The 22,486-nt window shown below is 44.8% G+C and overlaps 1 protein-coding gene across 1 annotated transcript in view; it reads left to right on the forward strand.

The window, feature by feature from the left end:
• Positions 1 to 22,486, forward strand: part of SND1 (staphylococcal nuclease and tudor domain containing 1) — a 1,412,868-nt gene that overhangs the window by 1,028,229 nt on the left and 362,153 nt on the right. The window contains exon 17 of the mRNA XM_030217129.1: positions 16,039 to 16,227. Coding sequence (XP_030072989.1) covers positions 16,039 to 16,227 — 189 coding nt within the window. The remainder of the gene's footprint in view (positions 1 to 16,038; positions 16,228 to 22,486) is intronic.

Genomic DNA, 22,486 nt, shown 5'->3' on the forward strand with positions numbered 1-22,486 from the left:
GGGTACAGTGTAGATAGGTAGATAGAGCTGATGATGGTCTCAATTGGGAATATGCTTAGAGGGAATGCTTCTATTCAAGCAAGAAAAAGAACAAAGCCTGCATTCTTGACACACACTAGGGAAATGTACAGATGGCATAATTATTATTAATGCACCTGGCCAAAAGTAACCAGAGGCTGCAGTGCTCCTGCCGTTTAGTGCTGGGGACTTCATAAAATATGCTGAATGTTCCTTCAGCGGACAATTTTTAAAGGCATTTGTCCCGGTAAATAGGACTTTACCTGAGTAAAATGGCTTGAATTAAAATTGCCCCCCTCAAATGTGGCTGAAAGTCTGTGTGGGTTCCACAGCAGGCAGACTTTAAAGCTGTGGGGGGAAAAAAAAAGACATTTCTCTGGACATGTTTGCATGCTATTTTGTTCTAGCCACCCACACAAATAGCGGGAGCGAGATACACAGACATTTTTGACACATGCACTTCACACGATGATTTATCAAAACAGAAACAGGGGTAGTTTGAAAATTTGCGTAAAACATTCCTGTAAGGACCACTTGCATAGTTTGCATTTAAATGGTGCATTTGAAAATCGTTCCTTTAAGAATGAGAGAGGGTCTCGGAAAAGCTGTCGGTTCTTTCTGCAGGTATTGAAATAACATAGTAACATAGTAGATGACGGCAGAAAAAGACCTGCACGGTCCATCCAGTCTGCCCAACAAGATAAACTCATATGTGCTACTTTTTGTGTATACCCTACTTTGATTTGTACCTGTCTTTTTCAGGGCACAGACCGTATAAGTCTGCCCAGCACTATCCCCGCCTCCCAACCACCCGCCCCGCCTCCCACCACTGGCTGTGGCACGGACCGTATAAGTATGCCCAGCACTATCCCCGCCTCCCACCACCGGCTCTGGCACAGACCGTATAAGTCTGCCCAACACTATCCCCGCCTCCCAACCACCAGTCCCGCCTCCCACCACTGGCTGTGGCACGGACCGTATAAGTATGCCCAGCACTATCCCCGCCTCCCACCACCGGCTCTGGCACAGACCGTATAAGTTTGCCCGGCACTATCCCCGCCTCCCAACCACCCGCCCCGCCTCCCACCACTGGCTGTGGCACGGACCGTATAAGTATGCCCAGCACTATCCCCGCCTCCCACCACCGGCTCTGGCACAGACCGTATAAGTCTGCCCAGCACTATCCCCGCCTCCCAACCACCCGCCCCGCCTCCCACCACTGGCTGTGGCACGGACCATATAAGTATGCCCAGCACTATCCCCGCCTCCCACCACCGGCTCTGGCACAGACCGTATAAGTCTGCCCAACACTATCCCCGCCTCCCAACCACCAGTCCTGCCTCCCACCACTGGCTGTGGCACGGACCATATAAGTATGCCCAGCACTATCCCCGCCTCCCACCACCGGCTCTGGCACAGACCGTATAAGTCTGCCCAGCACTATCCCCGCCTCCCAACCACCCGCCCCGCCTCCCACCACTGGCTGTGGCACGGACCGTATAAGTATGCCCAGCACTATCCCCGCCTCCCACCACCGGCTCTGGCACAGACCGTATAAGTCTGCCCAGCACTATCCCCGCCTCCCAACCACCCGCCCCGCCTCCCACCACTGGCTGTGGCACGGACCGTATAAGTATGCCCAGCACTATCCCCGCCTCCCACCACCGGCTCTGGCACAGACCGTATAAGTCTGCCCAGCACTATCCCCGCCTCCCAACCACCCGCCCCGCCTCCCACCACTGGCTGTGGCACGGACCGTATAAGTATGCCCAGCACTATCCCCGCCTCCCACCACCGGCTCTGGCACAGACCGTATAAGTCTGCCCAGCACTATCCCCGCCTCCCAACCACCCGCCCCGCCTCCCACCACTGGCTGTGGCACGGACCGTATAAGTATGCCCAGCACTATCCCCGCCTCCCACCACCGGCTCTGGCACAGACAGTATAAGTCTGCCCAGCACTATCCCCGCCTCCCAACCACCCGCCCCGCCTCCGGCTCTGGCACAGCCAGTATAAGTCTGCCCAGCACTATCCCCGCCTCCCAACCACCCGCCCCGCCTCCCACCACCGGCTCTGGCACAGACCGTATAAGTCTGCCCAGCACTATCCCTGCCTCCCAACCACCAGCCCTGCCTCCCACCTCCGGCTCTGGCACAGACCGTATAAGTATGCCCAACACTATCCCTGCCTCCCAACCACCAGTCCCGCCTCCCACCACCGCTCTGGCACAGATAGTATAAGTCTGCCCAGCACTATCCCCGCCTCCCAACCACCCGCCCCGCCTCCCACCACCGGCTCTGGCACAGACAGTATAAGTCTGCCCAGCACTATCCCCGCCTCCCAACCACCCGCCCCGCCTCTGCCACCGGCTCTGGCACAGCCAGTATAAGTCTGCCCAGCACTATCCCCGCCTCCCAACCACCCGCCCCGCCTCCCACCACCGGCTCTGGCACAGACCGTATAAGTCTGCCCAGCACTATCCCCACCTCCCAACCACCAGCCCTGAATATTTAATTTCTGTTCATAGACTACTTTGTGCAACACATGCCGGTATCAAGCTGCAAAAGTGCAGGCATTATCTAAACTTAGTTCAACTAATTAGTAAAATAGCTGATTATTAGAGTTCTTAAGTGCTCTGAATGAAAGCAACAGAAATGACGCTCAGTTCAGTTTACCTACCAAACAGCAGGAGGTAGAAAGTAAAAAAACAAAAAAAAACCTCCCAGCAGCAAAATTATCTTGCACCGAGTGGATTTTAAGAGTGCACATGTATTGCTGACGCTTATAATGTACCTGTTCTATGATGGGGCACACAATATGTTTCAGGGTAGAGAAGGAGGTTAGACTGCTACTGCCTGTGCTTGATTTGGTTTATAGACAAGTGGAGAGTCTTAACCCCCAATGTAACCCTGTTGAGAGATCTGAGCTATGTAATGATGGATTCCTGCTTTGTGAATAGAGTTATAAGGGACAATGAGCCCTTCAGAGTAAAAGCAGTCCATGTCCAATTTTTGCATTATTTCAGCTATGCACTGATTTATAACGTCTTTGAACTAAGATGTTCAAAGTGGCTTCTGAAATTTACAGTTATTTTGGTCAGAATGAAAGTGGGCCAAGTCTCTAGTTTCCGTAATTTTGGACACGTTCAAAAAAACCTGTTGTTGACTTGGTGAAGCCATCTAATAGTATCTATGTTACTTAAGCTAACCAGATGAAAGCAAATGATTATTATATAACAATGGGAGATATTGGTCATCTAAGTGGTGAGGTATATATACAATAAGGGTGTACAAAGTGGACGACCCACTTTTGTTCTCAGGGGGCTCCAATGTCCTTGAAATAATTATCCAATCCTATTACCTGTGAATGATCAAATTTGACAGACAGTAATCACTGGAGGGAGGGGCATTAAGGAAAACTACTGCAATTGTATTTAACTTTAAAAAGAGACTATGATATAATGAGAAAAGTAGAGACCAAAAGGAGGGATTAAAGAGGTTGCAAGTTTGCATAAAGCATGGTCACTGTATAAAAAACACATCTTAGAAGCCCAGATCAAATGTATTCCACAAATACCAGTATTCTTAAACGGTGAGGTGGTAAAGTCTACTAAAGCCAAATAGTCATATTTCAAGAAAGAAAATGGATTCAAATGAAGAAAATGGGAAGGTGTATAAGCACTGTCAAGTTGTACCCTTACATGGGGTACTGCATTCAGTTTTGGAGGCCATATCTTACCAAGTACATAAAGGCTTGAAGCAATTCAGAAGAAAGCGATCAAAATAATATGCATTTGGCACCGGAAAAAGTTTGAGAAGAGACTTGAATAATATACCCTAGAAGAGAAGAGGGGCAGAGGAGATATGATACAGACGTTTAAGTACTTAAACAATATTAATGAATAAACAAATCTTTTTTCCAAAAATGGAGATGTGCTGGAACTAGAGGACAATGAAATAAAGGTACAAAGAGGGGAAACAAAAGCAGTATCATGAAATACTTGATCACAGAAAGGGTGATGGATGCCTGGAATGCTCTTCTATGGGAGATGTTTTGAATTCCGTTACTGTTTTTGTTCCCACCATCTCCCATAGAAGAGCATTCCAGGCATCCATCACCCTTTCTGTGATCAAGTATTTCATGATACTGCTTTTGAATTCTGTTACTGTTTTTGTTCCCACCATGTGAGGTAAATATAGCGGATTCTTATATAGCAAAAGGATAGGATGTTGGAATCAAAATGTATGTATCACACTTAAAAAAAAATTTTTTTTTTTAATACATGGGGGGGGGGGGGGGTTACCCTGCATTAAATGACAGGTACAAGCCTTGCCACCTTTCTGGGTGACTGGATGGGCCATGCTGGTCTTAATCTGCATCACTTACCGTGACACTATTGGCAGCAGCTGTGGGGAATAAGGAGCTATGTGCTGAAAAATATTTCGAGGCCTCTTTTGCATAAATATTTGCCGAAGTTAGCAAAAGTTACAAAGTGGGGTGATGTACAAGAACAGATCCACTCATGCATAGGGCTATCCCCGCCTGCTGTTTGATCTGGTAGTCGTTCCGTTAGGTTTTTCCATTACACAGGATTACAGGCTGAGTAAAATACCTGTGTCGTTCAGTGTGCCAGCCAGAAGTGCCTCTTATTAGTCTGGTGGTACCAATCAGAGCTTTTCGGGGAGCTGTATATTATAAGTACTGCCTGACTGCCAAGGCACATGTGCTATCTAAAGTTGCAGGAAGCTGCACAACCAAGAGAGATTTATTAAGCTGGCATTAGACAGATCTGGAAATTGCTTTATATGCCAAGCCATAATTGTACCTTCAAGCACAGAAACCTAAATACCTATCTCATTGCTAATAGCTTTATTGTACAAAATATAGGCTTGTTTTATAGGGGTCATCTAGCTGACTGTGCAGTGCTTCTCAATGAGGCCACGTACTCACTACTTCTAACTGGCAGCTGTTCAGCATGACAATTACTCGTTAAACCACCATCTTTCTTCAGTTCTTAGCTAACTTTACGGCTGACATTGTCATCCATATTGTTTCCTGGGAGAAATATACCATCACCAAGCTTCATGCCGTTTGGTACTCTAGAGTAGAGCCCCTGCTGTCTTTGATAGTAACACAGTAAATGCCGGTAGATAAGACCTGCATGGTCCATCCTATCTGCCCAACGTGGTGGCCAGAGTCGAATCTAATCGTGAATAAATATATCGGCATTTGGCACGCTGCACAGGTTACACTTCATCTCTTCTGTCCCTGCCAATTTTAGGGCAGAGACCGTAGAAGTCGCACCAGTCCTACTTCCCAACTACAAGAGTTTGCTGTCGAAGCCCACTCTAGCCATGATCCTGATCTGTTTTTGCCATTTATGGGGCCCAGATCGTAGAAGTCTGCATAGAATAGTTCTTGGTTCCCAACCTCTGAAGCTGCCATCAAGGTTCACGCCAAGAGACAGGCAGAGCACCAGAGTCTCAGTGCATGGTGGAGATGATGGTACAGGGATGAGGGATTTAGATTTGTTAAAGATTGGGCAACATTCTTGGGAAGGAGGAGCCTATTCTGAAAAGATGGTGCTCCACCTTAACCGGTATGGAACCCGTCTTCTGGCACTAACATTTAAAAAGGAGATAGAGCAGGTTTTAAACTACACTGGGGTGGGGGTTCATGGTTCAGTGTGGAGTATTCTTGAAGGATACTATTGAAACAGGACATTTAGGAAATCCCAATAGAGAGGTTTCATCTATCAGGTGTGCAGGGATGAGAATGCAAATGGAAGGCTATTTCCTGCATTGCTGGCATCAGGACCATACTGGTTGTTTCATCGATCTTCCTACCCTGAAGGAGGATGGGGTGTTTCCCCCTCCCCACCTCCGATTGAGAACCACTGGACAACTCAAAGCCTGCAATGTTTCTAGAATGCCCTAATTTTCTGCATATTTGAAGGCATTTTCTGATTTAGTACCTATGTCTGGTAAACCTGAGACTGCCGTGAGGTTTCTACTGCTGCAAAAATTGTAAATATGTGGAGAAGCAAATGTATAATTGACAGTAAAGACACGACTCTTTTACCCTTAAAGTAAAGGTACCCTTGTCATAGAAGTCTGCCTCATTGGTGTTTCAGTGTTGATGAAATATGTAGATACTTTAGTTTCATAAAAGCAAAATCTTGTAGCAGATTAACTTTATATTTATAACCTATAAAACATCACTTTTTGATGACTTGTTTATTGGTTTCCTTTTAACTAATAACTGTTACACAGGAATGTTGACATTCATAAGTTTATCTGAATATTTAAGATGTCAGCTTTCAGGATCAGCCTTTTTCAATCACCTTCGATTCAGTGTCAGACATTTTATGAGAATGGACATTTAAGAACTTCCTAACTCTACGGTTTTATAATGTAAGCCGTTAAAATTTCACGTTCTGTGTGGATTTACAGCAGGGCCTGCATTTGTCACAGCTCCAGTGGTTGGTTCCCAGATGGGACCAAAGATGGGGATTACCAGCTTGTGAATAAACAGTGTGATTTGGGAACTCAGTAACTGGAAGAGGCTGTTGAGGTCTTTGGAGAAGAAGAAAAGGTAGACTCTGGGAGAGCCTCTGGAACTTTAGATTTTGGTAGGCAAGGACCTCTTGATCCAACTGTTCATTAATTTTGATACTTCCTACCACCTTCCTAAAGTACTGATGCAAAAATGGAGAACAGGATGAAAATAAATGAGAATCCCTTGAAGTAGTATTTTATAGGTGGCCCAAAGTCAGCTGTGTTGAGCTGTGCACCTACGAATATACATTGTCTGAAGGTTAGAACCACAACAGCAAAACAATAACCTGCATCTTTAGAGCTACTTTTGGTTCTATTATTAATGTCCACCGCCTTCCAGCGGGCCTCTGGATGCAGGAAGATTCCAAAGGGGCCTGGCAAAGGTTTACAGAGCTGCTTTGGGGACTGAAGGCGCAGATGCCTGCAAATATGTATGCAATCCCCTATTAGATGGGGTTTACTAAGAGGTAAAGTCCCTGGTTGAGAGTCACTGGGGGAAGTGACTGGCAAACCCCTGGGTGGGAAGAAGCCCAGCCCAAGGGGTGGAGTTTGAAACAAAATGCAAGGGAAAAGTGCCCTGATGCTGAAGAGTGTCAGGGGAGAGGAGTTAGCAAGATTATAAAAAGTTAAGTATGCTCAGAGAGAAGGGGGAGAAAAATGAAACAGAGAGAAAAGAAAATGCGAAACAGAGAAGAAGAAAGCTCGATGAACCAGGGGACTGGAGCTAGGGAGAGGCCGTCCCAGTGACCAGGAGAGTGGGCACCTCTGGGGAAACCCATCAAGGAAGTGCTTCTGAGGATTAGAGAGAAAACAGCTATTGAGACCAGACTTACTCAGTGTAAACTGTGCAGGGAAACTGTATATAACTGTACATATTTTTAATTGTTCTCATTGTCCCTGTATATATACCTGGCAGTCGAGGACATAGCAGAGTCCCCATGGTGATTATCGGAAGAGGAGGTAAAGGATTTTACATGTTGACTGTTGCTAGACTGGATGGTTATGTTACCGGTTGAAAAGTTAAAATAAAAGTTCAATTTTGCATAGCCTGTGGCCTGGAGTGTATGAGATGGACGGAAAGAACATGGTCTTTGGTTGCCCACCCCCACCGAGACCCAAGCAGCGAAGGTGAAGTCCTGGGCACAAAAGGGAGGTCTTCTGCAGTAGCCAGTGGATGAAGCCCCTGCCACAGAGCAGAGGGTGTCTACGGGGATTTCCCGACTTGAGAATGAAAAGGAGTGTTTGGGGAAAAGACACCCCGGGTAGGAGAAGTGGGAGCAGGGGAGCCTCACTTCTGTTAGTACAGTGGGTGTACTGCGGTAAACCCTGAACCAGGATGGGACGGCAGTAAAAGAGAAACCCTGCTGCTGATATACAATGACTATTTGCATTATTTTTGAAAATGAAAAGAGATTGTGTCCGAAGCTGATCTGAAACTGTTGCGTTCTGACCTGTTTTCAAGTTAAGTAGAACCAGTTTGTATTTTTTTGGATTGAGAGAGGATTGTCTCGGCCTGTGCCCAGTTGGCTTGAAGTCCCCATCTGTTTATATGACCCCTGGTCCCGGGTACCTGGAGGGGCGAAACAGAGATGAGCCTGCAAAAAGGTGGGATAATGTGTGGTACAAATGCAATAAATAAATAAAATTATATGTAGGAAAGAATTTTTATTAATTTAATTCAGTCTGGCAAGTGTGTAGTATATTGTGCAATGTATATACTACTGCACAGTACTCTTTAGTACTATATAGTAGTATATATATTGTACTACATACAGTGCATTTTTTTCTAGCGAAAAAGGTGCCGGTACTCAACTGCCATGCCACCCTTCAGGAGTGGGGTGATCACTGAGTGACCCACCCCACAATAGCCAGGTCCCCTGCAACCAGTCACAGAATCTGTGACTAAGTAGAATTGGTGTGTAGAGCCTGAGCTCTTCCATTAAAACTTGGGGACCATGGGTCAATCTTAGTAGACAATGAAAAAGGTGCTGGTACTCAGTACCCCCAAGTACCCCCTCAAAAAAGCCCTGACTATATAATACTCTTTTAGGATAGCTGACTTCCACAGTAGGTTGCATTTACGTGCTGTTTTCTTAACTATTTTCAATTAGTATATTACACAAATATAAATTGAGAATTTTTGGCCAAAATCAAAAATTGCATCTTGGCTTATATGCGAGCCTTCTCCCTCCCTCCCTCCCTCCCTCCCTCGTGTCTGGAATTCCTCTCCTTCCCCCAGGGAGTCTAGCTTTCCTTCCCTTACCTCCCTTTCCCAGATCAGCCAATACTAACACACAAAAGGATCGCGGGTGACCAGTGCGGGGCCTTAAACATCTGCACATGCTCAAGACCTGCCAGCACCCTCCCCCTTTGAAACAGGAAGTTATAAGGGGCAGGAGCCGGCAGGCCTTGAACTTATGCAGGTGCTCGAGGCCTTGCACCTGCCAACCGTGATCCTTTTTGTGTTGGCGTTGGCTGACCCAGGAGAGGGCGGTAAAGAGAAGAAAACATGGACACCACACGAAAGGGAGGGAAGGGAAGGGAATGTAGGAATACAAACTCTTAGTTTACATTCAAGTTAACATTTTTTTCCCTAAAGAAGGAGAGAGAATGTTATCTCAGTTTGTATTCGGATGAGTTTATATTCAAATATATATAGTATATCTAAAGCCACCAAAAAAATATAAAAGATTTAAAACCCAGGAATTGAAGCGTTTGTTATTCCTCATAATTACACTGGCTATTTCTTGATGATGTGCTTATCATAGGGGAGTGCTCAGAATGGGCTGCGTTCCCCCCAAGGTTGTCTTCTCTCTTTTCTTCTTGCCTCCTTGTGGCTTGCTTATTAAGCCTCTTAGCCCTGTATTGTGTTTGCATTTAGATCTTGGTGGCACCCTCCCTCTCCCCTCCCGCTGTTACTCTTGCATGAGCTGTGTAATAGAGTGCAGTCCTTGGTAACTGCTCCCGTGTTAAGCTTCTTGCAAGTGATTTATTTTAAATTGGTGCTTATTGATTGGAATCCAGGCAGGGAAAGGGAGGAGAGAAGCACGTGGTGCCCAGAGAATTCGCAGGATCAACTGCAGGTACTTACAGTGAAATCAAAGTGGCTTATTCCTACAAAGCAAGCGAAGAGGAGAGAATAAGCTCATTCTGCAGATCTCTTTCCGTTGCTGGTATATTTATTTATTTATTTATTGCATTTGTATCCCACATTTCCCCACCGTATGACAGGTTCAATGTGGCTTACATATTGCTAAAAAGGCGGTTACAAAAGTTAGATTAGTAGAAATCTAGTACATAATACAGAAGTACAATAAAAGGTTAGTAACATAGTAGATGACGGCAGAAAAAGACCTGCATGGTCCATCCAGTCTGCCCAACAAGATAAACTCATATGTGTATACCTTACCTTGATTTGTATCAAGGTAGGTTTGTATATTAGCATATTGTGAGAGAGGTTAATATTATTGTTTTTCATTTCTTAACTTTTCGTGATGTATGGGATTATGCAGATCCAGGAGGGAAAGACTTCTGTGGGTAGTTTTCTGTGAGTTTCAGTTCTTTGGGTAGTGAGTTCTAAAGTTGTGTGTCTATAAAGGAGAGGCTGGCGGCATGTGAAGATTTGTATTTTATATTGGGGTAGTGAAGGGTTAGGTAGGTTCTTGCTGTTCTCGTCACGTTTCTTATTGGTAGATCGATAAGTTCCGTCATGTAATCGGGAGTGAGTCTGTAGATAATTCTGTGGACTATTGTGCATATTTTGAATGTTATACGAGCGTTAATTGGAAGCCTAGTAGAGAGGTAGAGGATAGGCCAAATGATCTATCCAAACAGTAGGTTTATACAAGACTCGGTTCAGTCTCAGGAGTTAAACAAGATATCTTAGCCACTGATGATAGAACATAAATTGGCTAGAGAATCCAAAGTGCAGTATCAAACTAGAACATAGTAAAACCTAACCAAGACATCAGAAACATAACCACATGGCCAGGAAAAGCATCTAGGTGTCATTACTTCCCTCACCCATAACTGTCTTGTCTGGCTGTATTATTTAGATTGTAGCTCTTTTGAGCAGGGACTGTCTCTTTGTATCAGGTGTCCAGCGCTGCGTGCGTCTGGTAGCGCTATACAAATGCTAATAATAATAATAGTCATTCATGATGCTTTGTCTGCAGCAGCAACTACGAAAGGAAAAGAATGAAAACAAAAAGGAGAATGTTTATAATGCTTTTTTTATCACTCCATGGTACAACTGCACCTCAAATACTGTGTGTAATTCTGGTCACCACACCTCAAAAAAGATATAGCGGAATTAGAAAAGGTACGTCAAGCTCCATATCTGGCCATCTTCAAATCTAAGCAAAAAACCCACCTTTTTGATGCTGCTTTTAACTCCTAACCCTTATTCACTTGTTCAGAACCATTATTTTATCATCCTCACTTTAATATTCCCTTATCTCTTGTTTGTCCTGTTTGTCTGTCCTAATTAGATTGTAAGCTCTGTCGAGCAGGGACTGCCTCTTCATGTTCAAGTGTACAGCGCTGCGTGCGTCTAGTAGCGCTATAGAAATGATAAGTAGTAGTAGTCTTTTGGATTCCGGAATCTTGCTACTCTTTAGGATTCTGCATGGAATCTTGTACTCTTTGGGATTCCGGAATCTTGCTACTCTTTGTCCTTATCCCTTATTCGTCCTGTTTGTCTTAATTAGATTGTAAGCTCTGTCGAGCAGGGACTGTCTCTTCATGTTCAAGTGTACAGCGCTGCGTACGTCTAGTAGCGCTTTAGAAATAAGTAGTAGTATGTTGGTCTTCAAAGCGAGAAACAGAAGCCTGCGCGGCCGCGTTGCTGATCTACAAGGGCAGGCTTCTGTTTCTGTGAGTCTGACATCCTGCACGCAGGACGTCAGACTCGCAGAAACAGAAGCCTACCCTTGCAAGCCCACCTTTTTGATGTTGCTTTTAACTCCTAACCCTTATTCACTTGTTCAGAACCCTTATTTTATCATCTTCACTTTAATATTAAGAGATAAGGGAATATTAAAGCAGTTTGTCCTGTTTATCTGTCCTAATTAGATTGTAAGCTCTGTCGAGCAGGGACTGTCTCTTCATGTTCAATTGTACAGTGCTGCTTACGTCTAGTAGCGTTATAGAAATGATAAGTAGTAGTAGTAGTCTTTGGGATTCTGGAATCTTGCTGCATGGAATCTTGTTGCTCTTTGGGATTCCGGAATCTTGCAACTCTTTAGGATTCTGCATGGAATCTTGTTGCTATTTGGATTCCAGAATCTTGCTATTCTTTGTCCTTATCCCTTATTTGTCCTGTTTGTCTGTCCTAATTAGATTGTAAGCTCTGTCGAGCAGGGACTGTCTCTTCATGTTCAAGTGTACAGCGCTGCGTACGTCTAGTAGCGTTATAGAAATGATAAGTAGTAGTAGAAAGGCGGCAAAAATGATAAAGGGGATGGGATGACTTCCCTTTGAGGAAAGTATAAAGTGGCTTTGGCTCTTCAGCTTGGAGAAGAGATGGCTAAGGGGAGATATCATAGAGGTGTATAAAATACTGAGTGGAGTGGAACGGGTAGATATGAACTGCTTGTTTACTCTCTCCAAATATTCTGGGAGTAAGGGGTCACTCAATGAAACTACTAATAGTAAATTTAAAACTGGAGAAAATATTTCTTCACTCAGCATGTAATTAAACTCTGAAATTCGTTGCCAAAAATATGGTAAAAGCAGTTAGCTTAGGAGAGTTTTAAAAATGTTTGGATAATTTCTTTAAAGGAAAGTCCATAAGCCATTATTAGGATGGGCTTGTGGAAATCCACTGCTTATTTTAGGATAAGCAGCATAAAATCTGTTTTACTGGTTTGGGATCTTGCCAGGTACTTTTTGACCTGGATTGGCCACTGTTGGAAACAGGACACTGGGCTTGATGGACCTTCGGTCTGTCCCAGTATGGCAATGTTCTTATGTTATAGCTTAATTTGTCTCTTCTCATCGTAGGCCTAAAGGACACCCAGAGAGGGAAGCAAAAATGTATTAAAAAAAAAAATTCTGACTCATGTACAGCAGAGGAGGAGGAGGATGTGGAGACCAGAACTGACCCTCTTGTATTCTGGTGTGATTTCTAAATGGGGACCTGCTGGAAATTGCTGTAGAATGCTGCATAGTTGGTCTTTATCCTTGTATGAGTCAGCTATTAGCAGGAGCCGTACTAAACAATGGAAAAAAAATAAAGATTTTCTTAATAGCATCATTCTGGTGCTTTTTACTTTAAAAGCAATGGGGGAGGACCTGAAGAGGGAGACCTTAAATGCATTTGAGAAGCTAATTAGGTATGGCTAAGAATAAAACGATACAGAAGACTAGCACAGCAGTAAGACGCTGATTACGCTTATGCTTTTTATAAACTAGAACTGTACTTCTTCTCAGAGTCATGACACCAGCTACGAGAAGCTTGATGTCAGTGAGCAAGTGTAGAAGGAAAAGTTTGTACCTGGGGTAGTGACATCATGTCTCTTGGCAGGTACTAGGGATACTCTTTGGCATTAATGTCAATATTCAAATGTCATGTACCAAAGGGGAGCAGTGGAATGGAAATGGAACTACTGCGATCTAAACATTTCTAACCATTTAAAAAAAAAAAAAACACAGAAAAACATTAGAAACGGGGGCGTGCTGTGGTCTCTTGCTTTCCAGAGGTGTTTGCATTCAGTGCTGAACTGTTGCATGGTCTTTATACCGAGTAAAGGATTATTAATTGTTTTTCTGTTTCTCTCATAAGAGCAATACCACCACCAGTGTTGTGCTCGCTTTAAGTACAGGGAAGGGATTGTATTGATTTTCATTTTACTGCAACATTTTGCCTTCAAGAGATGAGACCAATTCATCTTTTCATCTTTGAAAAGACAGTTTTAAGTTTTAGCACACTGGGTTGTAAAAAAAGAGGTAAAAAAGTGGGATAGTGCTGGGCAGACTTATACGGTCTGTGCCAGAGCCGGTGGTGGGAGGCGGGGCTGGTGGTTGGGAGGCAGGGATAATGCTGGGCAGACTTATACGGTCTGTGCCAGAGCTGTTGGTGGGAGGCAGGACTGGTAGTTGGGAGGCGGGGATAGTGCTGGGCAGACTTATATGGTCTGTGCCAGAGCTGTTGGTGGGAGGCGGGACTGGTAGTTGGGAGGCGGGGATAGTGCTGGGCAGACTTATAGGGTCTGTGCCAGAGCTGGTGGTGGGAGGCGGGACTGGTAGTTGGGAGGCGAGGATAGTGCTGGGCAGACTTATACGGTCTGTGCCAGAGCCGGTGGTGGGAGGCAGGGATAGTGCTGGGCAGACTTATACGGTCTGTGCCCTGAAGAGGACAGGTACAAATCAAGATAGGGTATACACAAAAAGTAGCACATATGAGTTGATCTTGTTGGGCAGACTAGATGGACCGTGCAGGTCTTTTTCTGCCGTCATCTACTATGTTACTATGTTTCCATATCTATTATGACCCCAGAGCAAGTAGAGTTTTTAGAATATCTACAATAAATAAATATGCATGTGAGAAACGCATATCCCTGTGTCTTCAATTCATGCAGCTATATCTCATGCATATTTATTGTGTATATCCTAAAAACCCAACTCGGTGGTGTGAATTAAAGGACTGGTAAAAAGGTAGGAGTTGAGGCAAAATAGGAGGTGGACTGTAGCATGGGGGGAAGGGGAAAAAGTGCTCAAGAGCGGTGCAGAAAAAAAGATAAGAGTGAAATAAGAGGAGGAGGCAGGCTGTGAAGGAGAGGTCATTTCACCAGCATAATAGAAATTTTCAGAGATGTCTAGACTTACATTTGGGTTATGATCTGGTTTTGGTTTTGCCCACCTGATTTTTATACGTTTGGAGAGGAAAAGGTTTGCTCACCGCGGTGAAATGTTTCTTTGCTCTTTGTTATCTTGGTAGCCATTCTTTAGCGTGCTGTGTGAGGTTTGGGAAAGGACAGAGAGATTATTATTATTATTTATTTATTACATTTGTACCCCGCTCTTTCCCACATACAGCAGGTCCAGTGCGGCTTACATAGTAAAAGAAAGCATCTTACATGGTAAAGAATACAGTAAAAACAAGGAAATGTAGGAACAGTATTATAAATTGTGATGATCATAACTACTTACATTATGAAAGGCATTACAAAGGACATGTGAAAAGAACGTAATGAACTAGAATAGGGAAGGTAGACAAGGATATGATAGGTGGGAGGGAAGAAGATGAGGGATTGAGTATAACATTGGGGTCAGAGTAAGCGTCGACATCTTAGCAGGAGTATCGTAGGTGATCTGGTGGAATTAAGCTGGTCCATTGGGGTAAACTTGCTTGAAAAAATGGGACTTTAACATTTTCCTGAAAGGTAAATAGTTATTAATAGCTCGGATGGGTCTTGGGAGAGCATTCCAAAGTTGACTACCCAGAAAGGAGAAACTGGATGCATAGTATGTTTTGTACTTGATGTTTTGAATGAGTATTTTGGGAGGGTATTGGGGGAGGAGATATGATGACCAGGAAAACCATTGTTAGCTTGAACCATTATGGAATTTTCCTCATTGTACATTGATATAGAGATCACTCAAAACATCTATCAAGACACAGTACAGCACCATTCATTCACAAATGCAAATGTATCGGGTTTCAGGACCCACAGGAATGAGACTTATTCATGATATTCATTTTAGTGGATAAAAGAGTAGACTTACACACCTGTAGAGAGGATGAATGGTATAGGACTAAAGGGAAACTCACGAGACCCAATTACCACCTCTTTGCATTTCCTTTAAGAAAGCTGCCTTGTCTCCCAGACCCCCGTTTGCAAAACAGTAATCACGACACGTTCCTATCTGAAGTCTGATTGTATCATGGGAAATATTTTGTTTTGGAGTGGTGACTGTTAATCACATACAACACAAGTAGCACTGAAAGTTCAGCCTTTAAGAGTTTCTCAGCCTTCTACTTACTAGAAAGGTATAAACTGACTCACTAGCAAGTGGGAGTTTGTGGTTTTCAGTAATATCCATGAAGAAGTGCTGACATTTTGAGGGTGAAACCATTGAAATCAGAGACGACATATCTGCATGATCATCAAGACTTTAGGCGCTCTTTAAAGACCCATCTGTTTTGTAAGGCCTACCCTACTGATGCTTCTCAATAGACTCTACATTATATTGCCTCAAAGGACCATTTTATTCCTTATTATTTTGTACCTTATTTTACACATGTACCCCTCCCTTACCTGACCCTACTTCTTGTAAGCCACATTGAGCCTGCTTGTGTGTGGGAAAATGTGGGCTACAAATGCTGCAAATAAATAAATATGTCTTATGAGGATCACTTTAATAAGGGTAGATTAGAAGGGTATGGTAAGTGCTAAGAATCTCGCTGATTTTGATTTAACAGTGACTTAAATTGTGTTTTTTTTCTTCTGATGTTTTTCAGGTGGAGGTGGAAGTGGAGGGCATGGACAAGGCCGGGAATTTCATTGGCTGGCTGCACATAGATGGAGTGAACCTGTCTGTGGCTCTGGTAGAACATGCTCTGTCCAAAGTTCACTTCACAGCGGAGCGCAGTTCTTATTACAAAACCCTATTGTCTGCTGAAGAAACAGCCAAGCAGAAGAAGGAGAAGGTAAGAGGAAAGTTCTCTGGGGTTGGGAGAGAAATGGATAGCAAGTGGATGGTAAGGTCTCACATACCCTTGCCTGGGTTTTAAAGGGACAAAGATGGGCTTATAGCCAAGAAGAATGCATCACTTTTTGTTATATACTCCTGTACGTAAATTTTGGAGTGCTACTAAGGGGCAGCAAAAGACTAGCAACAGAATATTGGTTCCTGCTGGAGGTTAAAACTCGATACGCCCCAAAATTACTCTCCATGCTCACAGAACTCAACACAAACTAGCCCTCCCTGGACACTGTGAAGATATTTGCCTAGTACTGGGGGTGCTCAAGCAACCCCTGCACAGAGCTGGCTCCTACATATGTGATATATCTGGGAGTGGAATTCACCAGTTTTCAAGCTTCAGATGGTGAAGTGAGAAAGTCACTGTGATAGGCCTGCTAGTTGGCTATACAATTTCCAGGTCTATGTACAGTCCTGGATTTCATTGTCAAAGCGAAATAAGATATTTGTACAGTGCAGCTAAAAAGGCCAAGGCACAATGGTATTACGTTTCCCATAGCGGCGTAACAATAATAAACCCAACAATTGCTATAGCCGGCTCGTATCCGAAATGAAAGGGATGTTTGGGCCAACAGAGTTCATTATGTCTCTTCCTGCCAAAAGGATAGGTGGACAGACGAGATACAAGGGAGGAGAGAGAGAGAAGCAGAGCTGGAGGACAAGGGCAACTGCCCAGGTTATACAGCCCCTGGGGGCAGAAAAATGGCTGAAGTGCAAGCGTAGGGGGGATAGTAAGTCAAGGTCAGCAGTGCTTTCCTGTTGACATCTGGGATGATGGGAGAAGAGGAAAAGAAGACTTGGGGATCAAAGTTGAGGGAGAGTGATGTTCAGAGTGAGAATTAGGCAAATGTGCTTGATGACCCCAGGTACTAAAAAAAAACCAAAACTATTTATGGTTCTGGAGGGAAGATGTGAAATTGGGGATGGAGGAGGGCTGTAGTAGTGAGCAGCTTTGTGGGAGCGGGGCTGGTGGTTGGGAGGCGGGAATAGTGCTGGGCAGACTTATACGGTCTGTGTCAGAGCCGGTGGTGGGAGGCGGGGGTAGTGCTGGGCAGACTTATACGGTCTGTGCCCTGAAGAGCACAGGTACAAATCAAAATAGGGTATACACAAAAAGTAGCACATATGAGTTATCTTGTTGGGCAGGCTGGATGGACCGTGCAGGTCTTTTTCTGTCGTCATCTACTATGTTACATGTGGCTGAAGCTTAGTATGTACCTATGTGTGGCTTAATACCAAGGTTTTGAGTGTATCCAGAGCACTGAGCAAAAACGTAAGAGACGCTGGGAGCACTTTATTGATTGACAGATTTATCGAGGCATAAGTTTTCAAGGACAAGAGTCCGTCAGACACAGTCCTTTTGTCCTCAAAAGCTTTTGCCTCAATGAACTCGATAAGACGCCACCAGCCTCTGAAGCATTTCTGCTGCTACAGACTAACACGGCTCCCCCTCTGGAAATCCAGAGCACTAAACATTTATGTGTACTCAAGATCTGGTTTTAATTCCCCCTTTAACTGACACTAAGAGAAGCTGCTTTTCAGCAACTGTGGCATGGCCTGATTTTTAATACTCTGGTGGAAAAACTAGATTGTGTTTAGTCTCTGCTAAGTTGTATTGAACTGATCAGAATAGAAACATGTGTGGTCTCAGAAACTCATATATGGCATTCCTTTTACTTATGTCTGTCCGAATCTGTCACGTTTATTCCTGCTTTTGGTACATTTTTAACCAGTCTTTCTTAGGTCAGTGGTGCCTTGAGAGCTTTCATTCGCAGCTGCCTAGTTTAATTAGCCCAGCTAATCACAGCGACAATGCGAGGCCACAAACTGAAGTTCCTTCCAGGGCCTGCATCATAAGCCTGTCCACCACACCGATTCTCCCAGAGACACCGAACGCTGTCTTTGTAGCACCCTCAGCTGCCTTTCACCCTGGGTGCAGAGTTCTAGACTGCAGCATGAACCTAGGTCCTCTGCATGGCAGCACACGGTGCCAAGCTGGTCCATTTGAGATGAGTTCTTGGTGCTTTGTGGAAGGCCCCAGAGACAATCACTAATATTCTTGCAATGCTATGCCCCTGGTAATACCTATATGCAGATTTTTATGTGTATGTGATAGTGTAGTTTTTAAAAACTCTCTTCCATGTGTGAAACATTCTTTACATGTATTTATTTTGCTAGTGGGCTCCCCCAGGACTAAAATCCAAGTCTATCTTTCTCCCCTACATTCCTATTCTTCACGTCTTAAGCATTGATAGGTTGCAGCTTCCCTTTCTAGAGTACCTCTCTCTCTCTTTCACCTCTCCCTTCCTTTCTCCACAGCTGACTTGTTTGGGTCCCACATGGGTAGCCCTCAGCATTTCTTGCCTCAGTCCAGTTCACATGGACTTTCACCTCACTGCTGGTTTGAGCAGGTTGAAGTCTCCCCTCGCTCTTGATCCACAGCCAGTGCTGTCACCCTTTTTACTTCAAAGCTGTGGCCACGCTTACTGGCTCGTCTCTTCTGCCCAAAAGTTCGTAACTGGCACTTCAGGCCCTCCTTGCTGGGGGAGCTGATTATACAGTTTGAGAACCCCTGGTATAAAGGGTGACCAAGAGGCAAACATTTTGTCATTGGAAATGTTATGCAACAGGAAATCGTGGTAGGAAGCTGGAGGGGTTTTAGTTGGGAGAAAAAAGTTTTTCACAGCAAGGGTGATAGATGCATAGAATAGCTTCCTAACAGACATGGTAGAGCAAAAATGCTTTTGGAGTTCAAGGCAACATGGGACAAACAGACAATTCTTAGCAGTAGGAAAACAAGAGTAAGCAAACAGACCAGATGGGCTGTGGAGATCTTTGCCATCTGGGCTTGCCCAAGGGTCTCTTTACTGTGAAACTTCAGCTCTGCACCACCCTCCCATCAAAGGGTGGCTCAAGGCCCTCCTCCAGCAGCATCCAGCATCTTCCCTTCCTGTCTACAGTCCAGCATCTCTCTCTCCCTACCTCGAACATCTTTCGTTCACTGCCTCCCCATCCCCTGGTGATATCCAGCATCTTTCCTCCTCCCTCCCCATAATGTCTTGTATTTCTTCCTTCTCATCCTCCTCTCCCTGAGATGTCCAGCATCTCTCCGCCCCTCCCAAGGGTGTTTAGTGGCTTCCATCTCTTCCCTTTGCAAGGTTTTCATCATCTCACCCTCTCTTCCTCCCCCCACCAACATGAGGTGTTCATTGATTGCCTTTCCTTCCCCCTCCAAACTTCCTGGTCAGATGGGGTAGAGAGCCAGCAGGCCCTTGAGTATGCGCGGATGCTTAAAGTCCTGCACCAGCTGCAATTAGTCTCTTTTAGACATCATGACTGCCATGTTGGTGCTGCCCCCCCCCTCCCCAAAATTGTGTCACCCTATGTAGGTGCCTAGTCCATTTAGTAGTTGCTCTGACCCTGTCTGCCATTGGGTTTTTTGTTGTTTCTTCATAGGCTGGGGGGGGAAAAAGTTTGACTAAAAGTAACTTTAGTTTTTACTTAAAAAGAAATAAGATGAAATTCATTCATACACTAGCTGTTTAATGTATACCTTTATGAGTGGTTTCACTGTTCGTTTGAGCCTTGGAAAAAGCAGATCTGAGCTCTGGAATCAGTGGGGCCACAAAAAGGCAGCTTGGTGGTCTTATCCTTACTTGACAGTGTATATAGCCTCTGCTCTTTTTGCTGACGTTTCAAGACTAAAATGAGTTTTATCAAACGACCCTTTAAGCTGCCTGCCTAGGGTCACATGATGATTCTTGGTAATGGGTACCTTATGCACATTTCACTTTAATGCACTGATTTTGCACATGCAAGAGATCTTTCTTTCTGTATTTCACAACACATTTTGGTTGCTTGTTTGCTCGGAAGTAATCCGTAGGAACAGAATCTGCAGCACTTGTCTATATCAAGGGTTGACAGCCCTCAGTACGTGTACCACGTGGTGGCGTTCGGAAGTCCTGGCCCTACTAACAGTGCTGTTACTACTTTGAATTTAATTTAACAGGCATTTATAATCCACTTTACTCTTTTGGTCTTTGGCCAGTCTGTAATGTATAATAAATATTAATACCATTTAACCGCAGTTAAGTGATTTAAGAAAATGGACCCATTTGTTATTCTGGTTGTAATTTACGACTCATCAAACTCCATTGGGCTCTCTTCATGTGAGAATGTAAGCCGCATTGAGCCTGCATTATGTGGGAAAGCGCGGGGTACAAATGTAATAAATAATTCTGTATATATGATCTCGATATCTTTTGCATCCTGACACACAAACACAGTGTCTCTATAGTTTCAGAGGATGCCTGTGTCAAAGTATCAAAATGCCAATTTGATGGCAACTCAGAACCAGTGGCGTTCCTAGGTCGGCTGCCACCTGGGTGCAGCGGCGTCCGTCCCCCTAGGGTGCAGCACGACACCCCCTCCCCCCCCCCCCCCCCGGGTGCATTCTTAGCTGCAGAGCTCCGTTGGCTCCCTCTGCCCCGGAACGGGAAGTAACCTGTTCCGGGGCAGAGGAAGCAGGGAACCAGCGGAGCCGACAGGCGCGCGGCTGCTCTCTGCACCCCTCCAGCAGCATGCACCTGGGGCAGACCACCGCCCCGCCCTTGCTACGCCACTGCTCAGAACGGGGTTATGCACAACTCTACAACTGCTCTGAAAAAGATACAACTGTATGATTTGATTTATTGACAATATCCCACTAACACAATTTTAGTTCTAAAGCGATTTACAACATCAAAATTGTAACAGTTTAGAATACAATACGTAAGCAAAACCTTCCACAAGTAATCGTAGGCAGTACACAAAAGTGGAAGCTGCCTGTCACAATTTCCAAGGTGATCAATAAAAGCCTCCAGAGTATATATGTTGAAGAGAGACTTGCTGACCTGAACATGTATACTCTGGAGGAAAGGAGGAACAGGGGTGATATAATACAGACGTTCAAATATATGAAAGGTATTAATCCGCAAACGAATCTTTTCCGGAGATGGGAGGGCGGTAGAATGAGAGGACATGAAATGAGATTGAAGGGGGGCAGACTCAGGAAAGATGTCAGAAAGTATTTCTTCACGGAGAGGGTGGTGAACGCTTGGAATGCCCTCCCGCGGGAGGTGGTGGACATGAAAACGGTAATGGAATTCAAACATGCGTGGGATAGGCATAAAGGAATCCTGTGCAGAAGGAATGGATCCTCAGAAGCTTAGCTGAAATTGGGTGGCGGGGGGAAGAGGGGTTGGTGGTTGAGAGGCTAGGATAGGGGAGGGCAGACCTATACGGGGTCTGTGCCAGAGCCGGTGATGGGAGGCGGGACTGGTGGTTGGGAGGCGGGAAATACTGCTGGACAGACTTATACGATCTGTGCCCTGAAAAAGACAGGTAGAAATCAAGGTAAGGTATACACATATGAGTTTATCGTGGGCAGACTAGATGGACCGTGCAGGTCTTTTTCTGCCGTCATCTACTATGTTACTATGTTTATTGTCCCAAACGTACAGTGGTGCTGACAGAATAAACCCAACACGAGCCATGTTTTCACACCCAAACCTTCGTCAGAGGTTCTTATCAGCCAGCCATAAGAACATACGAAATGTGAGCATCAAGATGCCAGACACAAAAGCTTAACAATACAGACTGTGGTATGAAAGCAAAGTATGCGTCTCCAATGGAAAGGCAAAAACGTTCTTACGGCTGACTGATAAGAACCCTTGATGAAGGCTTGGGTGCTGAAACATGGCACCACTATCCACCTTATAATTGAAAGAGAAAAACGCCTGGATTTCGACCCAAATCGGGAGATAGACGTTTATCTCACAAAAACGAATAAATCGGTATAATGGAAAGCCGATTTTGGACGTTTTCAACTGCACTCCATCGCGGAAGCGTACAAAGTTGACGGGGGCGTGTCGGAGGCGTGGCGAAGGTGGAACTGGGGCGTGGTTATCGGCCGAGGAGAGATGGGCGCCTTTCGCCGATAATGGAAAAAAAGTATGCGTTTGTAGCTAGAATTTAGGGCACTTTTCCTGGACCCTGCTTTTTCACGAATAAGGCCCCAAAAAGTGCCCTAAATGACCAGATTACCACCAGAGGGAATCGGGGATGACCTCCCCTGACTCCCCCAGTGGTCACTAACCCCCTCCCACCACAAAAAAATGATGTTTCACAACTTTTTATTTTCACCCTCAAATGTCATACCCACCTAC

Source organism: Microcaecilia unicolor, chromosome 10 (genome assembly GCF_901765095.1).
Source record: "Microcaecilia unicolor chromosome 10, aMicUni1.1, whole genome shotgun sequence".
Classification (NCBI taxonomy): domain Eukaryota; kingdom Metazoa; phylum Chordata; class Amphibia; order Gymnophiona; family Siphonopidae; genus Microcaecilia; species Microcaecilia unicolor.